Source organism: Empidonax traillii, unplaced genomic scaffold (genome assembly GCF_003031625.1).
Source record: "Empidonax traillii isolate 1590-97213 ecotype Southwest subspecies unplaced genomic scaffold, ASM303162v1 scaffold211:size764888, whole genome shotgun sequence".
Classification (NCBI taxonomy): Eukaryota; Metazoa; Chordata; class Aves; order Passeriformes; family Tyrannidae; genus Empidonax; species Empidonax traillii.
The window spans coordinates 393,929-416,146 of NW_020955404.1; the positions used below are offsets into that span (position 1 = coordinate 393,929).

At 41.7% G+C, this 22,218-nt stretch overlaps 1 protein-coding gene across 1 annotated transcript in view; it reads left to right on the top strand.

Annotated features, from left to right (window-relative positions):
* Positions 1 to 2,142: 2,142 nt before the first annotated feature.
* Positions 2,143 to 22,218, top strand: part of CNKSR3 (CNKSR family member 3) — a 56,760-nt gene continuing 36,684 nt past the window's right edge. The window contains exon 1 of the mRNA XM_027887457.1: positions 2,143 to 2,295. Coding sequence (XP_027743258.1) covers positions 2,151 to 2,295 — 145 coding nt within the window. The 5' untranslated portion in view covers positions 2,143 to 2,150. The remainder of the gene's footprint in view (positions 2,296 to 22,218) is intronic.

Sequence of the window (22,218 nt, forward strand, 5' to 3'; positions counted from 1 at the left end):
AATGAGTATTTTTTAAATAAAAATACCTTATTCTATAAACAGAACTTCTAATTGCATCATGTCAATTGACTACTAGTTAATATAATCCCAAATAAAGACAAGTTTGAGATGAAGAAATCACAAGAAAAATCAACTCAAAGGCAGTTGCAATCTGGGCTTAGAAAAAGTAGCACAGGTAAGCAATGTGGCTACAAATCCCTTTGAGTAACCAGAGACACACTGCCTTCCCCTGTCAGCCCCATTTTATGTGTCCAGAGCAGGCTGTAAAGCAGTTGGCGTTGCGGGACATCATGTAACAAAAGAAGAGAGAGTCACTGCAATGTTGTCTTGCTTAAAAAAAATAAATGGATTCGTCATTTTGAAAATTACAAAAAATATTAAGAAGAAATAACGGAATTGTTAGATTGGCAATTTGCTAACAAGTGACCATCTCGGCATGCCTTACTCACTAAATATTGTACTTATCTGATCCAAATCAAGCAGAGGGACTGGCTCAAATTGTGTGACAGAGAAGGATGACAGCAGATGACTGCTGCAAACACCAACGGCGAGAGACATTTGCTTTCCAGCCTGCAACGTCGGGAAGCATCTGTGTAGTTAACACTGAAGCGTTGTTACATTAACCCTTGTGAAACCATTAGCAGGGCACATAGGAAGGTCCATCTGTTTACTCAGGCCTCTAAGAGGTGGGAGAGTTGCTGTTTGATTGTTCTTTAAGCATAAGTGGCACATGATTCAATGAGGAATTAGGAAACTTTTGGTTGTTGCACCAATATTAAAGCTGTGAGGAACTGCATCTTAATCTTTCAAATAGGCAGAGAGGTTAACTGACAGGCTTTATATTTCACAAGCTAAAAGGTAAATAAATAAATCAGCTTGAATGAGTTGACCTCCTAATAAAGAACTAAAAATACACTTTCAACCACCATGTAACAAAAAGAATGAACAAACTATTATTTTTTAGGTATACATGCAAAGAGACTATTTTTTTTTAAACTACTGATTACCAAAACTAGAACTAGAATTAAAACTCTTCCTGACTCCATGCAGGAGTCTGCAGCAGTGTGTGTCAGAAGACAGCTGTTTGTGCCATGGTGGGAAAGCCAGGCACTGCACCTTTGGGCGCCACACAGCCACAGACAAAACTGACAGCTCCTGTCCCAAAGAGCTTACATTTCAAGTACATGGCTAGGGATAAGAGATGGATAAAGATGGGAGATGATGAAAACAATGGGATGCTGGACGGGCTGAAATCCCAGCTGCTTCCTTGGTCTCTGAAATTGCCAAGTTAAAATTTCACACTCTTACTGTCAGAGCAGAGTTTAGTCTGCATTTTCCCACCGAGGAAGAGGAGCAGTGAGACCTTCGTGCATGTTACAAAAGGGCTTCAGGCTGGAATTTGCTGCTGAACCAGATAGGATTGTGATAGACACAATAGAAACTGGTTTCTCCACGTCTCCTCGCTGTTTTGTTAGTGGAAAAGCGGTTGTAGGCAGAGTTACATGCTCAGTGGTACAGAATGGTGGAGGTCCGTGTGCTGGGCACACAGTTTGGAAGTTAGCCCTTTAACCTCTGGAGCAGGGGCTGGCACTCAGTGGAGGTTTACATGGGCTTCAGGAAGCGGCCAGGACACAGTGACACATTTCCCTTGAGGAAAGGGAGCCTGAAAAACAGCTGATGGCTTAATGCAGCTCCCAGCCAAGAGCAGAATGACACAAGTAATCTCGTACGGTGAAACGGCCTCCACACCCAAGGACACTTAAGAGGGGGATTCAGAAATAAAACCCTAAAATGCCAATACTGGGACAAGCGTGGTTGAAGGCAGTTTTCAGTTGCTGCTAAAATTGCCACAAGGCTGTGACTTAGAGTCACCGCCAAGGCGGGGTGAAGCGCCCGGCCGCCGCTCCATCACACGGGCCGGCCGCCGTTCCCGGGGCAGGATGCCGGGTGACTCCCGAACCGCCGCCCCTCTGGACCTGTTGCAGTGGGAATCCCAGGAAGTTTCTCCTCCGCACTTTCCCAAGCGTAGGGCCGGTCCGGGGCGGGCGGGACACAGCACCTGGGGGCGGAGCGGCAGCGGGGCGGGCCCGGCCGTGGCCGGCGGGAGGAGCCGGGCCGGGGAGGGGGCGGCCCGGAGCGGCGCCACCGGGATGGGAGAGTGGGAGGCGGTGAGTTCGCGGCCGGAGAAGCCCGGCTGCGGGTCGGTTGTGGGGTTAGCTGCTGCTGGAGGGACTGAGCCCGCCATGGAGCCGGTGACCAGGTGGAGCCCGAAGCAAGTGGTGGACTGGACTAAGGGTAAGAGGGCGCCGGCCCTGGGCGCCGGGGGAACTTTCCGGCGGAGGGCTCGGGGGTGTCTCGGTGCCGCCGCGGCTGCTCTGCCTGGCGGGGCCAGCGGGGCCTTGGTCAGTGCCAGCCCCAGCCCCAGCGCCAGCCCCGGCCCCGGCTGCGCGGCCGCTCCCCCGGCTGAGCCCCGGGACTGCCCGGCGTGGCGCTTGGGAGTCGGCGGCTTTCCGCGCCCTCCTGCTGGCGCTCCCTACCTGTTCGTGCGCTTGTGCCCGCTTCGCCTTGTGGTTTTGTTGTTGTTTTGTTTTTGTTTTTGACGTGGGGAAAGGGGAAGGTTTTGAAGCGAGTTTTGCAGGGACGATGGCTGACTCGGGATACGCGTGTAACCACTGGGGTCCTAAGCCATGGCTCGGTCCCCTTCTGTGGTCGTGCTGGCCAGCCTGCTTACATACAGAGGGGATAACTGTGCTCCTTCAGGCAGGTAGAATCGTGGAATCATAGAGGCGTTTAGGTCTGAAGAGCTCCACGTGAGTCAGCTTTCAGCTTCTCAAGCAAAACCTACTCACGGTTCGAAAAAACTTCAGGTTTGTAAGTTAGGCTAAAAGTTTATAAACTAGCTAAAGCAAACAAGAACTCTTAGTATTGTTTGACGGTGATGGGATTGAAACGCTGGGCTACCGCTCGGAGAGTTAAATAGCGGCCCCTTCGTCCGTCTGTCCGTCCGTCCATCCCTCCCACCCCTCATCTTTCGCGTGTATGCTTGTTTCTCTCCCTCCCCCGCCTACTAAAACTTCCTCCTCTGCTTCGAGGTTCGTTCACAGTGTTGACATAGCTGCGAAAGCCTCGGCGGGACCGATGTGTGGAGCCTGCCCGTCCCTGCGCCCTGGCCCCGGGGTCTCTGGTGGGACGGAGGCAGCGGGGCCACGGGTCCTCGCTCCTGCCGTGGGGATTTCGGCAGCGTTGGGTGTTGTCGGGTTTCTCTTTGAAGGCGGGTTAAACTTCCTGCTGTCTGTTCTGGTTGGACCCTGCCAGTGCTTTCCGAATGCCGATTGGGGTCTTGCTGTCGCAGTTCCCGCTCTATTGGGAATCAACCAAAAGGGAAATAAAGCTATGAATTAGGTGAGGGACTTATGACTTCTGAAGTGTACGTCTCCTTTTCTTGTAGGACTAGGTTTAGCGTGATCCTCTTATGTTACACAAAGTATTTTCACAGGCGTTGCTGGAATTGAAGTTGATGAGAAGTTAGGAATGTTTCCAGAGGTGAAAGTTTCCCCCTATTAGAAGCGGCATTTACTTACAGCAGCCATTACTGCTCTGTCTCAGGACCATAATGCTGATTGGAGTGCGTGCCTGTGGTCAGCACTTGGCAGGAGTGCGACTCAAAACTGAGGCAAATTTGGAAAGCAGACTCGTGTCTTCAGACAGCGAGAGATGGATACTCCCAGCCCTCCTGAGAGCGTGAACATGTGCGTGAAGGAGCCGGTGCCAGTGAGGGACCTTCCAAGTAGCCTTTGTGAGGAGAGAATTCCACACAAACGTGCTGTGTAGTTATGCGTTAACATATAAATAACTTCCAAAGAAAGACCTGTCTTTCCTTTTTTTTTTTTTTTTTTTTTTTTTTTTTTTTTTTTAGGCTTGGTATTGGTTTAAACAGGAGTGCATTGTTCCAATGTAATAAGCCTTTTGCTTTGGTATGTGCAATATTTATATAAAGCTTTTCCCTCATTGTATTTTTTTCTCTTGGGTGCTGAAAGTTGGTTAGCTTGCCAGATTAAAGAGTAAACCTGCTAATCATTTTAAAAGCCTTTATTACATTTAAGCATGCTTGCCTTCCTTTCTTGCATAATTTATTTTACTTGCAGGTTCCTTGAACAGGTAACTCTTTAGCTGGACTCTCAATTAGTGTTATGGAGAATGATTTGAGGACTGGCTGTAGTTGAGAGGTGGGTCTTCTGACTAATGGAAACACGTGTCCTTTGAAATGTAAAGGAATAAATTGAAGACTGCCGGTGACTTTTGTTTGTGTTGTTGTTTTTCAGTTTCTAGGTAAGCTTTCGACCTCTTTGTAACACAGAGTCATTTTATGTCACTCCCTGCATGGCAAGACTGAAATAAAGGAGATGTGGAAAGTTTTTCTTTATGGTTCTGCTTTCATCTCTGCGCATTAAAATAGACACTTTAATAGCTAGCTAACAGCTTTATTAGCACAATGTTTCATACTTTATTTTTAATCTGAAATAACTCTTTACACAAGTTTACAAACAATGGATTCCATGTTTGACCAACACCAGTATTCTGTATTTTTACCTTATAGGTATTACATTTAATTCTCAAGGTTAGTTTTATAAAACAAGTGGTTAGAGGGGAGCTTATGCCATTTGCGTTCTTGCACATGCCATTTCTGAAGAGTGATCTTCACTGAACTGGTCAAACTCTAGGTTAAAGTATTTGGCTGGTGATACACACTACCAGTAGTTAGTGCTATGGTGCCATGGAGAAGTATTCTAAGAGCATGACGTAAATATTTGGTGGGAGATGCCAGCTCTCAGTGGGGAGATTGGTTTTGCAGATAACTATTCTTGCTTATCATACGATGATAAAAAGTATCTTGGAGAAATATAGAGAGTGGTGAAAATTAGTGGTCTCAATCCATTTTAATATTAATTGTGAAACAGAGAATATTTGTCCAGGATCTGGTTTTTTCCCTCCCTTCCAAATCTTTTTACAATCAAACTTTGATAAGTTATTTTTAGTAACTTTTTCAGACCAGAAAAAGTATGGAAACTTCCCCCTGTTTGTGAAACAAACCCCTAAAAGTAAAATCCTAAAGTAGGCTGTATGACCACTTCTGGACAGCTTATTTGCTTTTGGTCAACTTACTTTTTTTTTTTTTTTTTTATTTAGTTATTTGGAACTAATGTGTTTTTAACAAGGTAATTCTTGTTCTGATGAGTTTTGTTCTCTGATTTTGAGCTGTTCACTCCTCAGTAAATACTGTAAATAGCATTTATCTGGAATTTAAAATAGAACCTATCAAGAGTTAGTAAGCCAAACATAAATATATATTTATATTCAAGTTGTAAATAAAAAGTGCTGTGTTCATTGTTACCAACAAGAACTGATACAAAACACAGTTGCTTGTCTTCTCTTGCTAACTCAGACTAGAATGCTGCTATTTTTTGTGAACAAGGGTGTTTTTTCTGGCACAGTACACTGTACTGACACTAGTGGGCTGTACAGTTGGTCTAGTTAAATTGAAGCTGCAGAGGAAGAGCTGTGCTTTTATTGCTGGCAATTTTCTATGTACATGAAGCTTTTATCAAGCTTTGACCAAGGATTTGATAACTTTTTAGCTGCAGCATCAGTGTTTGAAAACTGTACCTGATTTTTTTTTTTTAATAAGCACCGCCTTGATTTCTGTCTCGAAGAAGTGATGGTGTAGTTTTAGGTTTCTCTTACAGCACAATGAATTCAGATAGTATTTAGGGGTTATATTTAGCCTTGAAAAGGTAAATATTTGGCTAGGATGTTGTGTTGATTGACTTCTGGCTGAGTTTATGCTCTTTAAACAATATTGTCTGCACTGTTTTCCTGACTATACTGAGAAGATGTCTTTGGGTTTTGATATTTTATTTATGTATTTATTTATTTAGTTATATAGATAGTTAGTTAGTTATTTAGTTATTTAGAGTTGGTCCTTGTTGAGCTTATACCTTGCTTACCTTGTTGAGGTATAAGCTAACATCTGGATGGTGTTGCAGTTGACCTGTGGTCTTGCTTCTGTGCAGTCTAAGATGTCTGGGGGCTCAAAGCTCTCACTGTATCTCACAGTGCCCACAAGCCTGAATTCCTCCAGAGCTCCTCTAGAGGTGTTCCTGGAGTTACTCAGGTGGTTGTGAAGCAGGTGAGTGGCCATGGAAGTTGTAGCACATCTGTAGTACACTGTGCAAAAGTGACTTAAGTTTACTGGTGCAGCAACAGTTTGAAGGAGACAGAGGGATCTGATAATATGGAGAAATTTTTTCAGGTCTCAGAGTCTCCTGACTGCTGAAAACCCCTCTTCTAGGGTCATTCCTCAAAAGATGTGAAGAAGATGAAAGCTGCATTTGGCATAGATCCTCCTGTGTGAGAAATGTCACTGTCGTATTAGAGAACATCACTGTGCCTCCTCTTTGTTTGCTGTAGCCTGATCTGTCTATTCCCCCTACCCCCAGGCCTCACATACTTATGTGAGTTGTAACTTCAAGCCAAATTTTACACGGTAAGAACAGTTTGACGCGCTTGTGGTTAGAAGCCTCTGTTGTTGTGAGGCTCCATTACAGTCTGGCCTTTGTCGCTGTAGCTGTAGACTCAGCTGGCTGGGGATCACGCGTCTGCTTTGGCCTCCTTGTTGCACTCCAGGCTCAGTTATTCCCTTTCTTAGTAGTTCAGGAACATTACTTATTCCTGCATCTATTATGTCATGAAATACTCCGATTTCCATTCCTGGTAAAGCTGTTGGACAACTACATTTATAGGTATGCCTGAGAGAAGCGGGAAAAATATGCTAATTTATTAATAGTTAGCAATTAATCGTGAGGGCCTGATGTTCTTTTTTTAGAGTTATCTTGCTTACCCAGGGAGATTTCAGCAAGGTCAGTATGTTAACTGTGTGGGCTGGGAGCTGCAAACCATAGGTGATTTTAGAGACAGTTATGGGTGGTGTTTAGCACTGGAGCTATTTTTTTAGCCTTCCTTTTCTTTTTAGGCACTCTCAAATTAATGCTATGGGGTTAAAATTATTTGGGCAAATCTGACACTAAGAAACCCCTGGTTATTTTTTAATACAGGAGTATTTTCTTTCAGTGGGGAATGACAGGGAGAGCTGCCCATAACTGGGGCAACAGAAGAATCTTTCATCTGTCTACTTGGTTACTTAAAAAATACTCTATATGAGTATTTGTTAAATAGAACAGAAAATGGTATTGAATAACCACTCTTTGCAGATCTGAGCTGAAATTCTGAATCTAACTGGCCCGTAATGTTCTACTAGCAGAAGGTGAATATACTACATACATCTAATTATATTTATTTGTGGGCTGAAACAAAGTAAAAACTTGCACAACAAGTTTGTATTACTGCAGTCTTAAAATTATTCATGCGTTGTTGTTAAGATCAGTGAATGCATATGAAAAAATAAATCAAAGTTGGCCGCTGTGTTCATGTGTTTAGATCACGTTTTCGTGTTTTTTGCTGTGTTGCACTTTCTTGAGCTGCTTGTGGGTTGTGATTTCCCCCCCCCCCTCTTGATCTTTTCATGTTCACAGTCAGCTCTGTTTATTTGCCATTAGGTTGCTGTTCAAGCTACTTTAACAAAACATCAGAAAGTCTAAGAGTTGAATGCGGTCAGCATAATGTCTGGAAAAGCGACATTTTAAATGCTAAAATCACAGTGGGCATTAGTGGAAAATTGATTGCAACTTTATAGAAGAATGTAGTGAAACTCTAAACACTCTGCAGTGTTCAGAGCAGAGATGCCTGCTCAAGATTAACCAACAAAAGCTGTAAGATAGTATGCTTATGAAGAGAAATTTCTTCCAACTGCTTAGGCAAAGGTGCAGAGATTGGGTAGGTTACTTTTTTCTTTATTTCTTTAAAACTTCTCCTTGAGGGTCAGGAAGTAATTTGCATCTGTTGCTGGAGATTTCTGTAGGAAAAGCCTCATGTTTGATGAAGCATTGTATGCATTGCTCCAGATTTTCAGAACTCTTGTTATGTGTTCATTCCTTGCACTTCCACCTGGGACCCCGTGTTTTCAGTATGTAAATCTTGAAAGCAAATCATGCCTCTCCCTGGTTTTATGCTGTTTAGCACACTGCAAGAGCTAAGAACGGCAAAGTACAGGACGCTGGATGAAAAGTGTGTTGAAATTTGTCATGATGTTTTGTTTTCTTAAGTAAAAGACCCAAACAAAAAGCTGTTACCCAACACGTGGTACTCGATGACTTGCAGTTATGAGTGATGTATACACACAGCCTGTTATCAAGTATTCAGAAGTATGTGGGGGGTTTTGGGTGGTGTTTGTTTGTTCCTTTTGATTTCTTAAATCTAAATTTCTGGATTGCTTGGTTTAAGTAATAGAGCTACTTCCAGGGTTGTCAAAAAGATGATGACTAGTGACAGGGAATTGCAGAAGAGGTGGCAAGACTGCTCAGTTTTTGATTTGCTTTATCAGCTAAGAGCAAGACTTTCTCTGATAGGGAAGCTTCACACAAGAGGTGTGTTAATGAGTAAGTCTAAACAGTGCCTAGTGAATTACGTGGCAAAAGTTGTTTATAGTTTTATTTTTTTTCTATAGAAGTGACGATAGTGGTCTGAATTTGTACCTTGTATTTTCCTAATGGTGTGACATAGTCAGGTCTTGCCTCATCTTCCACGTACCCCAAATATGTAAGTGCTGTCAAAAGGAGGAGTTAGTGGGGCACTGATGATTGCAAGGCACAGTTAAGGACTTAATTGAACTGGGGCCTCTATAGCAACCTCTCACATATTTATGGTAGTTCTTTAGCACCCAGTGGTCATGGGAGTGCCCAAGATTTTAGTGTGTTTCTTCACAGGACTTCGGTAAGGAATAGGAGATTAAAATAAAAATGCTGTTTGACTGTGTATCTCTGACTGATGATAGGCATGGTATGTAGTCCTTTTGTCGTTTGGGCTCTCATTACATGATTGAGATGACTTTGGAGTCTGAGCCTCTCATTCAGATCTCTGGGCCATGCTTCCTCTGCATGAGGAAGTTGCCTGTGGGTTTCCATATGCCTGCCTCCAACTTTTCAGAGTACAAGCAATAACATTTCACAGCTTGGATGATCTGCGGGAGGTATTTTGAATCAGCCTGATCTGTTTCACTGGCTTTAAACATTCATTAGCTATTAAAATAGATATTTATGGTATTATTAAATGTAGCTAATTTTCATCAGACATCACACACTCTGGACAGAACCATGCATCTGTGTTTGATTTGGTGAGATCAGGGCACTGACCTTCAACTTTGGTCTAAAGTTATGCATTGAGCATCTGACTGAATTCTGTTATAATACTGCATCAGTTATGTTAAAGTAGTTTCTTACATGTGTTTCTCTGGTATACCCTTTTATATGAACAATGTTCTTTGTCACTGGAATGACAATCTTTTTTTTTTTGACTGTTTCTTATACTAGTAGTTAGGTGTAGGTAAGCAAAGTGTATGATGTTCTGTTGCAATCAAAGCTCTGTGGCATAAATGTGATCTTATCTTGCTCCTTGATCAAAGGGAAGAACTTAATTGGTGCTCATTAAGGGCTAAGGCTTCTGCTAAAGCAAGTGTTGGTACATGCTTCTAGGCTAATCATCCTGATGTCTCTGTCTTGTGTGCGCAAAATGAATGTTGCTTAGGTTGCCATCCTTTTATCATTATCTTTCTTTATCTCACGGAGTCTTGTTCATTTGAAATGATGTTTGCTGGGTGAATGCTTTATGAAAAGGTCTGCAATATGCCAATTTTGTCACTAAATAAAAGATAACCTTGTCTGGTACAGGTGATTTCCAAGCCAGAAGAGAAAGACAGGGCTCAAGATTTTTACTCCTTCGGATATATTGCAAGTCTAGTGGGCTAGTGAGGCCGACTGGTTTAAGAGCTTCTGTTGGAGATTCTGATTTTTGTAGCTTGTAAAAGACCCTATCTAATAAGAGAGTATTTCTGCCTTCTCTTGTGATATTACTGCTATTTCCTGTGCCAAAGATGCTTTGTTCTGAGCTGTGGGTCTTGGCAGTACTTTTTTCCTCCTCCTGAACTAGCATTGTGCAAGAGTGATGTCCTTGCTGTGATGGCCAAAAGGCAACCCTTTGGTGACAGGTACACATGTAAATAAAAGAACAAAAATCTACCAGTTTGTTTCATTGGGACAGCAATGTCATAATTTCAGTGCCTTGAAAATTTAGTTCCTGCTATCCCACTGCTGCAGGAGGCAGAATGCTGTACCTGGACAGGTGTCTTAGCACTGCACTGCTGAGAGGACATGTGCTTGGCTATGGGGAGGGGAAGGGAAAAATAAGGGATGAAGACTTTTTTTCCTCTCCCCACCCCCCCAGTAGGTAGGACTTGCCCTGAGTAAGGAGGGCTCTTAAGAACAAGTTCAGACATGCCTGAAATTCAGGCCTGAAAACATGTGCAGGGACTAGGGGATGGAGATGTGCCCAGAAAGTGTTGCCGAGGAAAGGTGGGAACCTAGTTAAATTTTTATTTTGTTTTTGTTTTCCTCCTCTGATTGTTCTAGTCATGTTATGTATTCACTGCTTCACTCCCTCATCCTTTGCAAAGTGCAGGATTCTGTTTGTATTCTGTTAGTTTAACTAAACAGAATTTTAAAAGTATTATGGCAAAACATTAGATTTTACTAAATTGTTGGCATTCCCCAGGCAAGCTGTGGAAGAAAGAGGAGACCAAAGATAAATATGCTATAAATTATGTGTCTTTGTATTTTTTCCTTCAAAGTTTGTCGTATTTCATGTAGTATTTGGACTTGGGCTGTATTTACCAGAGCGTGTATGTTTCACTTCTTGTGAGATATAATCCCTGTGTCAACATAAAAGTGTTTTCATCTTTCCTTGTATTTCAAAACAATCCTTCATCTTTTCTCTTAAGTCGCGCTGTCCAGAGAATAACACTAGATAAATAAATCTATGTGTGACTGAAAGAAGAACTTGGAAATCAAACCTGCCAATAACAATTTTATTTCTTGCTGATTTTGGTTTTATCTCATCATAATGTGTTAGGCATCACCACATTAAAAAAAAAAAAAAAGTTAAGAACGTATTTTGCCCTGTGTTATGTTTATAATTTGAAGATAATCTTGGGAGAACATGTAATATTGGCATTTGACTGAGTTTTCATTGCTTATTTGTGAAGGTAAGTGTGGATTTGATGGTGAAGTGGCAAAGCTGGATCATTAAAATGAACTGAGGTGAATGCTGTGCTTACATAGCAGGTACTCGCTGGCAGTAGATACTCTGAGTAGTGGAGGGATCTGTTTTTGTGCTTGCTCATATGATAGTTTCATGCTTATTAAATGTGTTATTCCTTACTGCTTTATTAGAGTATGTGTACCAGAGTGATGCTGACTGGTAGGATTCTGGTTAATTGTACTTGTATTCAGGTTTTAAAACATCAGGAGAAGATGACTGGAGCACAGCCATGAGAAACAAAGCTTCTGGAGGTTGATGAAGTGTTCTTTTGGCGCCTTATGCAGTTCTTGTCTTGATTTAAACTTAACGCATCATCACAGGGTCCCTGGTGTTACAGAGTCTTTATTCTTTCAGCACACCTCTCAGTAGGAATTTGCTGTTACTTTAAAAATAAAGATTTGTGAGAAATTTGAGATGTACCTACCTTACATAGTACAGGCCCAGCTAACCTGAAGTTGGTTTTCTGTGGAGCAGAAACTGTATTAGAGTGATTGTCTTGGCTATTTTCAGCTCCTAATGCACTTGCATTGCTTATAAAGCCAAAAAACGTCTGCTTGGGCTATTTCAAGTGTCCATTTATGGCTCTGCGTTCTGGGGCATATGGTGAAATAAAGTGATTTGCCACTGGTCATACAGTGGATGACATTCAAATGGGGATTAAGTCATGACTAATTTAGATGTCTCTGCTCCTGTTATATTCACTGGAGTGTAGAGAATGGCTCAGCCATTGTGTTCGGTGGCTGTTTAAGGGCAAGTTGAATCATCCTCTGGGCTCCACTGAGTGCTGAGTAGGTCTCTGTTGAGTATCCTGCAACTTCAAGCATGTCAGTTTCCAGCTGGGTCCATCCTATGACATCTGCAGCAGAGGAAGAAAACCTACTGCAGGTCCTGGTTCAGTGTTGTATTGACTGGATTTGCCTTTCTCCAACAGTCACCTGAGAAGTGCTGGGGTGCAGGGCCATGTTCATTAAAAATTATGTGTATGCTTGCTTGAGAGAAAAAAAGAGTACTGCTGCATTTAAGGTTGTTGGGATACTATTAGTCAACAGGCATCTGATATACAAGAGTTGTTGAATGTAATCAGTGTAACGTATATGTTGCGGACCTGTAATTACATCTTGTGCTGTTCATCATCTGATGAGAAATTTGGTATATTTGAACACATAGTTCTTAAAATATTGCATGAGAGTTATAACAGATGCCAGTGTGTTAATAACTGATGACTTCTGGCCTTTCTAGTTTGTATAGCTCCAGAGCATTGTCTTCAGTCAGTGGGCTGCCTTGTAATGCTATGTAGAAGGATGAGCAGCAACAGATATTACTGCATGAAAAGGCAGCATCTAACAGTTGTAGTAGAATTGGGGGTAGCTGATCCTTTTTATATGTTTATGGTATATTTAGAAACACTTGGTGCAGTCTTCTGGGGCTACTTTGGATTGTTTTTTTCAGAGCAGAAACACCCCTATCTTAGGGTGCACCCCATGGTGGGAAACCAGACGGAAAATTGTTTTACACTGATGTTGCTGCAAACCTTTGGTGAAGTAACTCGTCTTGTATATTTTGGGAAGATGTTTAATATTTCGCCTTCTCAGACCACATCATGGTGTCTAGGTTCCAAGCTAGTTAGCATTTTGTACGAAATTCTCTTCAAACAAGGCAAATATCTTGATGCCACCCTATGAGGAGGGTAGATTATCTACTTACACTCTTGCCTTTTCACCATCACAAAAAATGAGGATGTCGGAGTGGCTGGGGTATGTATAAGGCTCTTTCCTGCCCTCTTCTGTTCTTCTTTATGTCTAGGAAGAAGGTAGGGCTCCTGATGAGGTTGATGGTATTTTGGACTGACTTATGTATGATTCAGACAGAGCCTTTGGTCAGCTTTGCCTCTGATGATCTTAAGATGCCTTTATTATGGCTGAGGTGTTGCACTTGAACTCTGATGAGATCTCTGCTATTTTAGGAAGTAGATTCATAACTAGGGCTGAAAGGCAGTGTGGAATAATGAAAATGTGTCAGGCAGCTAATTGTTTGAAGCAATTGCTTTAGGTGTTTAAAGTGATAATAAAATTATGGAGAAGTTGAGAGATTTGGTGCTTGACTGCTCAGTTGACAAACGTTTTTTTGACTCAGTTGTGATGTGCTTTAAAATGTCTATTATGTACTGAGTGGCTCAAGGCAGGTCTCTCCTGTTACTGGGACAACATTATCAGTGTGTTTTGTTTTCCTAGCTAAGTATGTTAATCAGTGTTTTCTTCTCCCCTCTGTGCTGCCACCTTTATTGCCTCAAATGTATACTGGCTGCTTTTGCTCTCAGAGATCTTTGTGACCAGGCGTTTTCCTAGCCTTGCCCCGCACATTTTATCTCACCTGTTACTGGGAACCCAAGGGCTACTTTACTGGAACACCTTTAAGCTTCATCCTTTTCATATTGCTGTGAAGCTCTCCAGAGCTGTCAGCTGTGATGGAATCAGCCTCTGTAGCCCTTTGCAGGTGAAGGGCAATGGCTGGTGCAGTGACATGGTTGCCTGTCCAGTGGGTTTGAGTGTGATTCCTTGTCTTATGTTCCTCTCTCTGTTTTGAGCTCCTTTTGGACAAGAGTTGGGATTTCTGTTATTTGGTCTTGAGGCTCCTTGTACATCCTGGCACATGGAAAGGACTCTCATTGCTATATGAAATAACGCAAGCAGTAACTTGGAAGAAGATAGAATTTCTGATGCAAATGTTGTGGGGGTTTTAATGTGAAGTCATGTGTGCATCCGAGTAATGGCAGTGTCTCCTAGGAGAATCCAGTAGTGACTCTGTTCATGATAGAGCAATATATGCACCATCAGCGTTTTTCTGTTAATGTCATTCAGCTTGCTGTGACATATTAATGTCATTAGCAGGTGCTGATGGCTGGCAATTCTCATGTGCCTGTATGTATTCCTCCCTGGTGACTGTTGGATTGTAAGGTGCTAGGCATCCATGTTTCATAACAGGTAGGAGTTTGTCATCCAAATGGTTGGCTATCTGGCAACTACATCAGCTGGTGCGTTACAGCAGACTCTTCCCTGACTAGCTCATGGGTGTAGCAGTAATCACAGAGTTTGCAAGGGTGCATACACAAAGGAGAGGCAACTGTGAGTAATGGACCTTGCTGCGATCAGCCAAAACAGTTCCACATGGTGGTGCGAGAAGGCAGCCAAGCCAGATTAAAGGGATCACCCCATTTCTCCTTGGGAGCCAAGAGGCACGCAGTTTTGCAATGTTTCTTCTTTTTCTACTGTGGGAACAGGCAACAGAGTGTTAATTGCTGGAGTTCAAGAAAAGAAGTTCTTGTGACTAATGAACTACGCCTTCAACCACAAAAACCTAGTAACTTTTAAAAGGCAAGCTCTTAATTGCATATTGGCCTTGGGGCAGGGGGTTGTTACTTTGTATTAAGCACATAAATTTATCAGGCACACAGTCTTCATGTGCTAGGCACACAAGTAATGTACAATGTACTGTTACTGCTTTTGGAAAATTAAATAACTTTGTGCCTGACCTGTTGAAGGATGGTATTTAGTTCAGGGCCAGCTAGGACCAATAATGGGTATAAAAATTACTCTTGCTGCAAAAGATGTTGACCTATTTTCCTCATGGAAGGGCCATAACCTATTACAGTTGACAAGCCATGGAGGCAGTCACCTTAGGAGGCACGTTTTGAAAGGGACAGTGGTTTTGTGTTGCTTTTAGTCATTGTGTAAACACTGTGATTAATAATAATATTAATATTGCACGTGATTGAATTTTGTGCTCATACTTAGTTCCAGTTTATTCCTTTAAAAGAGTGCTGCTGTGAAGTTCTTTTCAACAGTAAAGCAGATGGGCAGAGGCTTGGTAATGAGATGAATAGGTTAGAAGATCCAGCTCTAGATAAAATGGGCTGAAAGTTTGCTTTTTTTTCTCCAACTGGGATGGGTTGGTTGTTTTTTTGAGTTTTGCTTTGCCAGGAAGTTTTGCTGTACAGTCATCTCTAAAGGCTTCCATTGCTGCAGGTTTCAGCATCGAGGTGGGTGGGGCTCTGGCTGTCCCTCTGTCCATAAGCTCCCCAGGCCTGATCAGTTTCCCCCTCTAGGAAAAGGGATTGAGCTGTTGCTGTCAGCTCTGGTCTGCAAGTAAATAGATGGTTTTGGTATCTGTGGCTCTCATTCCAGCATCTCTTCAGCAGGATTAGTGTGTGTGCTTGAGAGGAGGAAACATTAGTTGAAGTTCACTGTCTGTAGACCAAGAGGTTGATGACAGTTTTATATCTGTCTGAACTGAAAACATTGGGGGTAAAATAAATGTTGTCATATTTCACATGAGTGGGATGGGATGTCTAGTGAGAGTAACTTCAGAATTAGAAGACTTCTATGTTTCCCTGTTTATTATATGCTCATAATGCCCTTCTGTGAATTGCTTGTTTTTGAGATACTGCTACTTCTGTCAATTTGAAATAAACACTGAGAGGAAAATAATGCAAAAAAAATTTCTGCTTGCTGCAGTTGAAGCAGCATGACTATTTAAAGGTCAGTTAAATGGTCTCTGTTGGGTGAATGTCTCCAATGAAAACTTTCAATAGTATTATCTCATAGTCTTTCCTCTTTTGGCTGCATTTCCCTTTATTACTGGTATTTTTCTGTTAATGTGATCTGTGCCAGGTGGTAGTGTGTCACATTGGGTCTTAGGTGGGAGTAGCCTCACGGTCTCATGGCTGTTCTGTAAGTTTTCAGTGTTTTGGACTTTTTTCCTACAGTAAAGAGGAAGCTGCTTATACAAGTGACAAAGAGCAGCAAGCTTTTTTTAAAAAAAAAATTAAATTATTTCTTAATTGCATTAGCCCTCGTTCTTTTTCAACTAATGGTAAACAGAAGACAGGAGTGCCTGGTGGCTTCTGTGATGACAGTAAGCAAACAAGTTTTTACTTCACAGTTTCCTTCTTATGGATCTCCATTACTTGTGCAGAGAGCACCACCAGAGAGAGTTGGTGCGTTTTCTGGAAGTTGTAGTGGAAAGAACATGGGGAAGGTGTTACTCTTTCAATATCGGTCTCCATTTGGGGTTGTGAAGCCAAGTTGGGTAAGGAGAGGTCATCTGAGACACTTTCTTTGCTCTTTCAGAAGTTCTAAATATCACTAATGCCTTTAATTTAGAGAAGAAACCTTCTGTCTTTCTCCTGCACACCCCTTCCCTTCATGCACCATTCCCCAACCTCTGTAAGACTTAATGATTAACTTGTGTGTAAATAAGGTCACTACAGTGCCTGTAAGAGAAGAATAAAGATGAAAAGTAATCAAACAAGTTTCCTTAAATCACTGTCTTGAAAGTCCATCTCTGCACAGTTAACAAATAGGGGTAGTCTCAGAGGTTAAAGAGGATCAGCCTGGTTGCGTGTTCTCTCTTCCCTTACAAAGGATCACACCGAAGTATTACTTCTGAATTTGTTTCCAAATACGTACTTTGGGCGCAGTGAACAATTTTTTACGATTTGGAAGTTTGAAAATTTGATTGTTGACTGGAGATTGCCTCACAGTACTAATCATGAGGGAAATCAACTTGCAGAAGTCCAAGCTGTGGACTCGAAGAGGTTATTTGATCTCTTTAGGTAGCTTGGAAATAAGGTGCTGTAATACTTGAGATACAGTATCCATCCAGGAGAGAGGCTGCTCAGACAACTTTAAGTTGGTCAAAACAAACAAATAACTGCATTTAAATAAAACTTACGATATTTTTACTTTGGATGTAATATGTGTTTATTAGTGGTCAAGCTACTGCTTCTAAGTTTCTGTGCCTCTCAGTTTCAAACAGCCTTTATGCCCATCAGATGACATTTTTAAAAAATAATGCAAATATTAGGATAAAGTGGCTAAGTTTCTTCCAGTATTCAGTATTTCAAGGACAGACAAGATTTTGAAAATTTTACAATGCTCATGAAATATAACTGAATTCTTTTTTCTACCCCATTCTTCAAGTATAATGTTAGTCACAGAGATATATAAGGCACTCAGTTTCACACAAAACCTTGTATTTACTGCTTCTCATTACTTAGAGTCTTGGTACTGATTTGCAAAAAAAAAAAAAAAAATCTGAGCACTAAGAGGATGCTTGAGGTTTGTTTGTTTTTAAACTTATTGCTATTTGAAATGTGAGTGGAACAGTAAGTAGAAGAAAAATAAGAAATTAATTTCTAGGTGACTGTAGAAATAAAAAATTGCAAAGTGGAGCATATTAGATTTAAAAAATGAGTGCAAAAATTATTGCACCCATTGTTTTTAGAACAGCATTTGCATCTGTCTGTTTCTAGACTGGTTTTCACCTGTTTTAGAGACTTCTGACGTCCCTTCTCTGCTCTTGCACTTTTTCTCATACGCCTTCATAACCTGGACTAGGGACATTGCATTGAGGAGTTATCTCCTGTTGCTTGTGTTCGACTAAATAGAAATATCCTTGCTATTAAGTACTTGGGGAGGCTAGAGCAGGTTCTACACTCAGGGAACTGTGATATGGTCTGAAACATCAACGTAAGTGTACAAGAAGTATATGTAGAGATTGTTTATTTATTTATAAAGAAAGCAACTAACAAGAGTGAGGAAGAACAACTGGATTTGCTGGGAAGCAGGAACCACAAAACTATGAGTGATGCAAAAGTTAATAGGTGGCATTTTGGTCACTGTTTTTAATGCAACAGGAGGACAGTAGGTTATTTTTGGTGTTTAAAGTAATGTTACAGGTTCAGGATCAGGGCCTTATTGTAAAAAATTGCATGCAGTCTCCCACGTGCATGTTCACATGTAGTGTGCTCCCAAAGGACTAAATTGTGTCAGCCCTTAAGAATGCAAACCATTTATGGGATTTTCATCCCTTTCTGCATCTGTTTTGCAAATACAGAACTTAAAGCCTTAAGGGGAGATTGTCCACTTAATACTCTCTTAGAGTTAGGATTGTTAAATGGTTATGCACCACTTTCACAAATGTTATCCATTCAGTCTTACTTAAAATCTGATTTAGAGACTCCTTCCCCGTGGTTACTGTACAACTGTTGGTTGGGTGGTGTGAAGTTAGACAAACTGAAACAGAGAATAGTGGGTTTGGGGATGCAGGAGAAATATGGTGTTTATGAGGTGGATCAGCCATCGGGTTAATACTTTTTCTGTATGAATGACTTGTTGTGTTTTAGAAGGTATCTGCCAGCTTATGCTTGTTCCAAGGGTTTTCTTTATCTACCAGTTCTCATCCTTTCAGCTAATGGATTTGTGTTAACTGAGACAATCATGGGAATAGTGGGGTTTTTTTAAATTGATTAATTTGTTTGATGTGAAAGTCAACCCTAATAAAAAAATCAACATATAGAAAAGAAGATGTCTTGCTAAAACAAGCTTTAAAAGTAACATTGTTCTTAAAATAAAAAAAAACTTTAAAAACATATAAATTCATACCAACCAAACAAAAATACTATACAGTGGCATAGAAAAATCTCAGTACAACGAAAAATTGATTATTCATAAGAAATCGGTGATGCCATGTAGACAAAGAGAATAGTTAAAGGCATGAAAATAATGAACTGAAGAAGCATTACTTTGAAGTGTCAGTAGGAAAAAGGTAACATAGGTGGAAATACAGGTGACTATTGTGCTGAGGTTAACTCTCTCTGAAACAGAAACCTCTTCAGGCACCTTTGAGTTTTTGACACCTTGAAATTTCATCTTGTGATGGTGCTGGTATAAACTGCGTGTTACTGTGAATGCATTAAAATTACAATTGAAATACCAAGACTTTATAAGGGAAATAGCTCATTAAGTTGACCATGAGTGCTCCCATGTTTAGTGGTGTTGTGAAAATAGCTTAAACTTCCTTGTAAATTACTTTAAAGTATAGTAATAGTGAAGTTAGGTAAACTGGAAAAGTACAGTGGTAGGGAGCTGCCTTTTGTAAAGTTTAACTTCATATGTGTGCTACTTAGAAAACTGGAGCAAGGAGATGTGAGGGTTGGAGTGGAACCTGCTGTGGGACATACCCCTTGGTAAGAAGTGAAATGTTTTTTTCACACTTCATACATGTTATGTCACATATTATCCAAAATTATGATGATAATGTCTGGGTCCCAGAAGACCAATCTGACCAGCAACCTGGGACACTGATGTGGCACAGTATAGCCAGTTTTGAACACTGAAGCAGTAAATGCACTTGGTTCTTGAATATTTTGTATCAGAGGAGATGGCAAGAGCAGTGTTGTGCAGGAAGGACTTTATTGTTATGTCAAGTATTGACACTGCAGAGACCTTTTCCATCTAAGTTGTGTGTCATCCCTTCCAAACCAATATTTAGATGATCAGATGGGCTTGTTCAGCTAACTTGTGCATGTAGGACCATGTATTAATGTGCTAACTGTGCAACCCTCTGTCCTACACCACACTGTATTCCTCTCTGTCCTCTATGCGTTGTGGCATTCACTGTCTTTTGACCAATGTCCCGTGAGCCACTGAAGTGCCTTCTTATATTCATGGAGTCCTTGGTGCCAAATACAGTCCTGTGACTGGTTCCTCGTATAGGTCATCTCTATGATATGTATCCCAAAACTTATGCCTAAACCTGTGCCTTGCAGGCTGTCATTTGCTGCCAGGGGGTTACACGAGTGTGCCAAGGAAGGTGTATGGTTGGCCCACAACATGGAGCTTGTCCAGCCTGCTATTTGCAGTGTTTCTCTGGTGCACTGACATGCCTCCCAGAATATGCTCAGACACAGCCAGAGCACGTGATGGGGCCCTCATCCGTACTTTTGCTCTCTTTTGCTATGTCACCACTTTTGCTAAGGACCTGGAAGGTTTTCTGGCAAGGTGCGGATAGGTTGGACCAGAAGACCTTGCTGTGGTCCCTTCGAACTTTACCCGCTCTGTGATTCCAAGGTGAATAAGAAGGATATCGGGGTCAGGAGAGAAAATTGGGGTGGATAGTGGGAAGAATGAGACTCAAGAGGTGGTCTTCAGCTATATGTCATGATTTACGGGCTGTCCAAATTCCATAATTTCCACAGCTTCCAGAGTTTTTGCCTCTGGGGACTGAAACAATTTTATAGTCCTGCTATGGATTAAGCTACATTATGTATTTCGCTTGAACAGTAAAATAAATTAAATTGTTTCCCTTAAAAAAAAACCAACTGGTTCTTGCAATCTTGTGAATGACTCCACAGCTAACACTGGGATCACTTTATGTTCAGTGCTATTATACTCCTGAAAGCAAAATGGTAAAGTGTTTTAAAAGGCTTGTTTTGAGTAAAAGTTCTCCTGTTAAATGTGTGTGTTAGAATAGTTGTGTAAAAAAAGAAACCACATAACAAATTCATCGTGGTTGTGTGAGTTGGAAAATTCTGGGAAATGCATTTCCTCTGTGGTTGCATTAATGTAGTGAAAACATCTGTATCTGTTAGTAGCAGCAATAAGATTTCTTTTGGGCTTCTCTTTGGAGCTGTTAGTGAGTGTGAGGAAATAAACATCTCAAAGTGGGGTCTGCCACCAAACTAGTGAGGCACTGTGTGTGGGGTCTTACAAGGTATAAGTCAGGTCTCAGGGAGAGGAGCTCTCCTGGCCATAGTTACGCCATTTTCTGCTGTTTATCCCCCATTTCCCTGCGTCTTTCTGCCCTTGTCGAGCCCCCGGTGGTCCAGGGGAAAATACACTGCACTGTCACTGCAGAGACCCGGGTTCGATTCCCGGTCGGGGCCCCTCCCTGGGCAGATGGAGCTCGTTAGCCCTGTAAGGCAATCCATCTACGTCCTGAGGACCTCGCTGCCACCGTCCAAGCGTGCTTGGCCCCGGCAGATGAACCTCAGGATTAAAGGGTGGGCTCAGTTCCGCGCACACTGTGTCTCACCTAAAAAATCCAATGCGCAGGCTGGAAGGTGTCAAGACCTTCCCCGGTTCTTCGTTCGCGAAGAGACTGGCCATTAAATTCCACAACAGAGATGCAGACTGGTTTGTGTCCTCCTACATATTTTCACAATTTACAGCCCATTTTACTAATTGAAGCTGCTGCTGAAGTTGAGCTTCTAAAGGTCCTATTGCAGTGGTGGAGGCACGGGGCATCTGTGTGGCTTGCCATCTTCTGTAAAGATGTTGATATTAGGTGGCTGAAACAAATCTTTCTCTTGTGTGGGCTAACTTTACCTCAGTTTTGGGTAAAAAAAGTGAGTTTCTGGTAACCAGCTATGCATCTCCTTGTGCCATCTGGGATCCGATGAAGTGAATGTTTTAAGGTCATGTTATGCTCTTACATGTGGCCTATTTACTAACACAGTGAGTCAGGCTATTGGATCAGCCTGAAGATGAAATGATGATTGTTCTCCCACCTCGGTTCCTGTTGCCACCTAGCTGCAGAAGAGACAAATGCTGTGCTATGCATATGGTAGTTTGCTCTGCAGTAGTTGTCCCATGTGCTCTGTACTGGAGAGACCACGTGGTGAAGTGGATGGGTTCCCTACAAAGCCTAGCACTGTATGGAGGGAGGGACAAAGGTCTTGTGTGTAGATTCTTCTCAACTGAAGCTTTCAGTAGCCGGATACCACTGTGCTTTCATTCCTGCCAAAACCCTACTGTGCCTAGGCAAAGCTGTTATTTGCATCAGTGAAACAAACAATTTTTCAGTGAGCAGACCTGTGGTGACTCAGAAGTTGCTAATTCCTGTTTGAGTACAATTTAAAATGTATTGGCCAGCAGGTCTTGAGGTGTACTTAGTGTGAAGAAAAGCATTAGTAGGCTGAGAAAAATGAATACTGGATTCATCTGGTTTTCTCCACTTTTTACTTTTGATTTTACCTCTTGCTTCTGTGCTGGAGAAAGATTTAGTGGTTCTTTGAGCTGTTGGGGAACAACTTGTGAGTATCCAAGAGTAGTGTGGTTTTCAAGACCAGGGTGGAACAGATTCCCTACATTGAAACTTTGGTGAAAGTTTCGT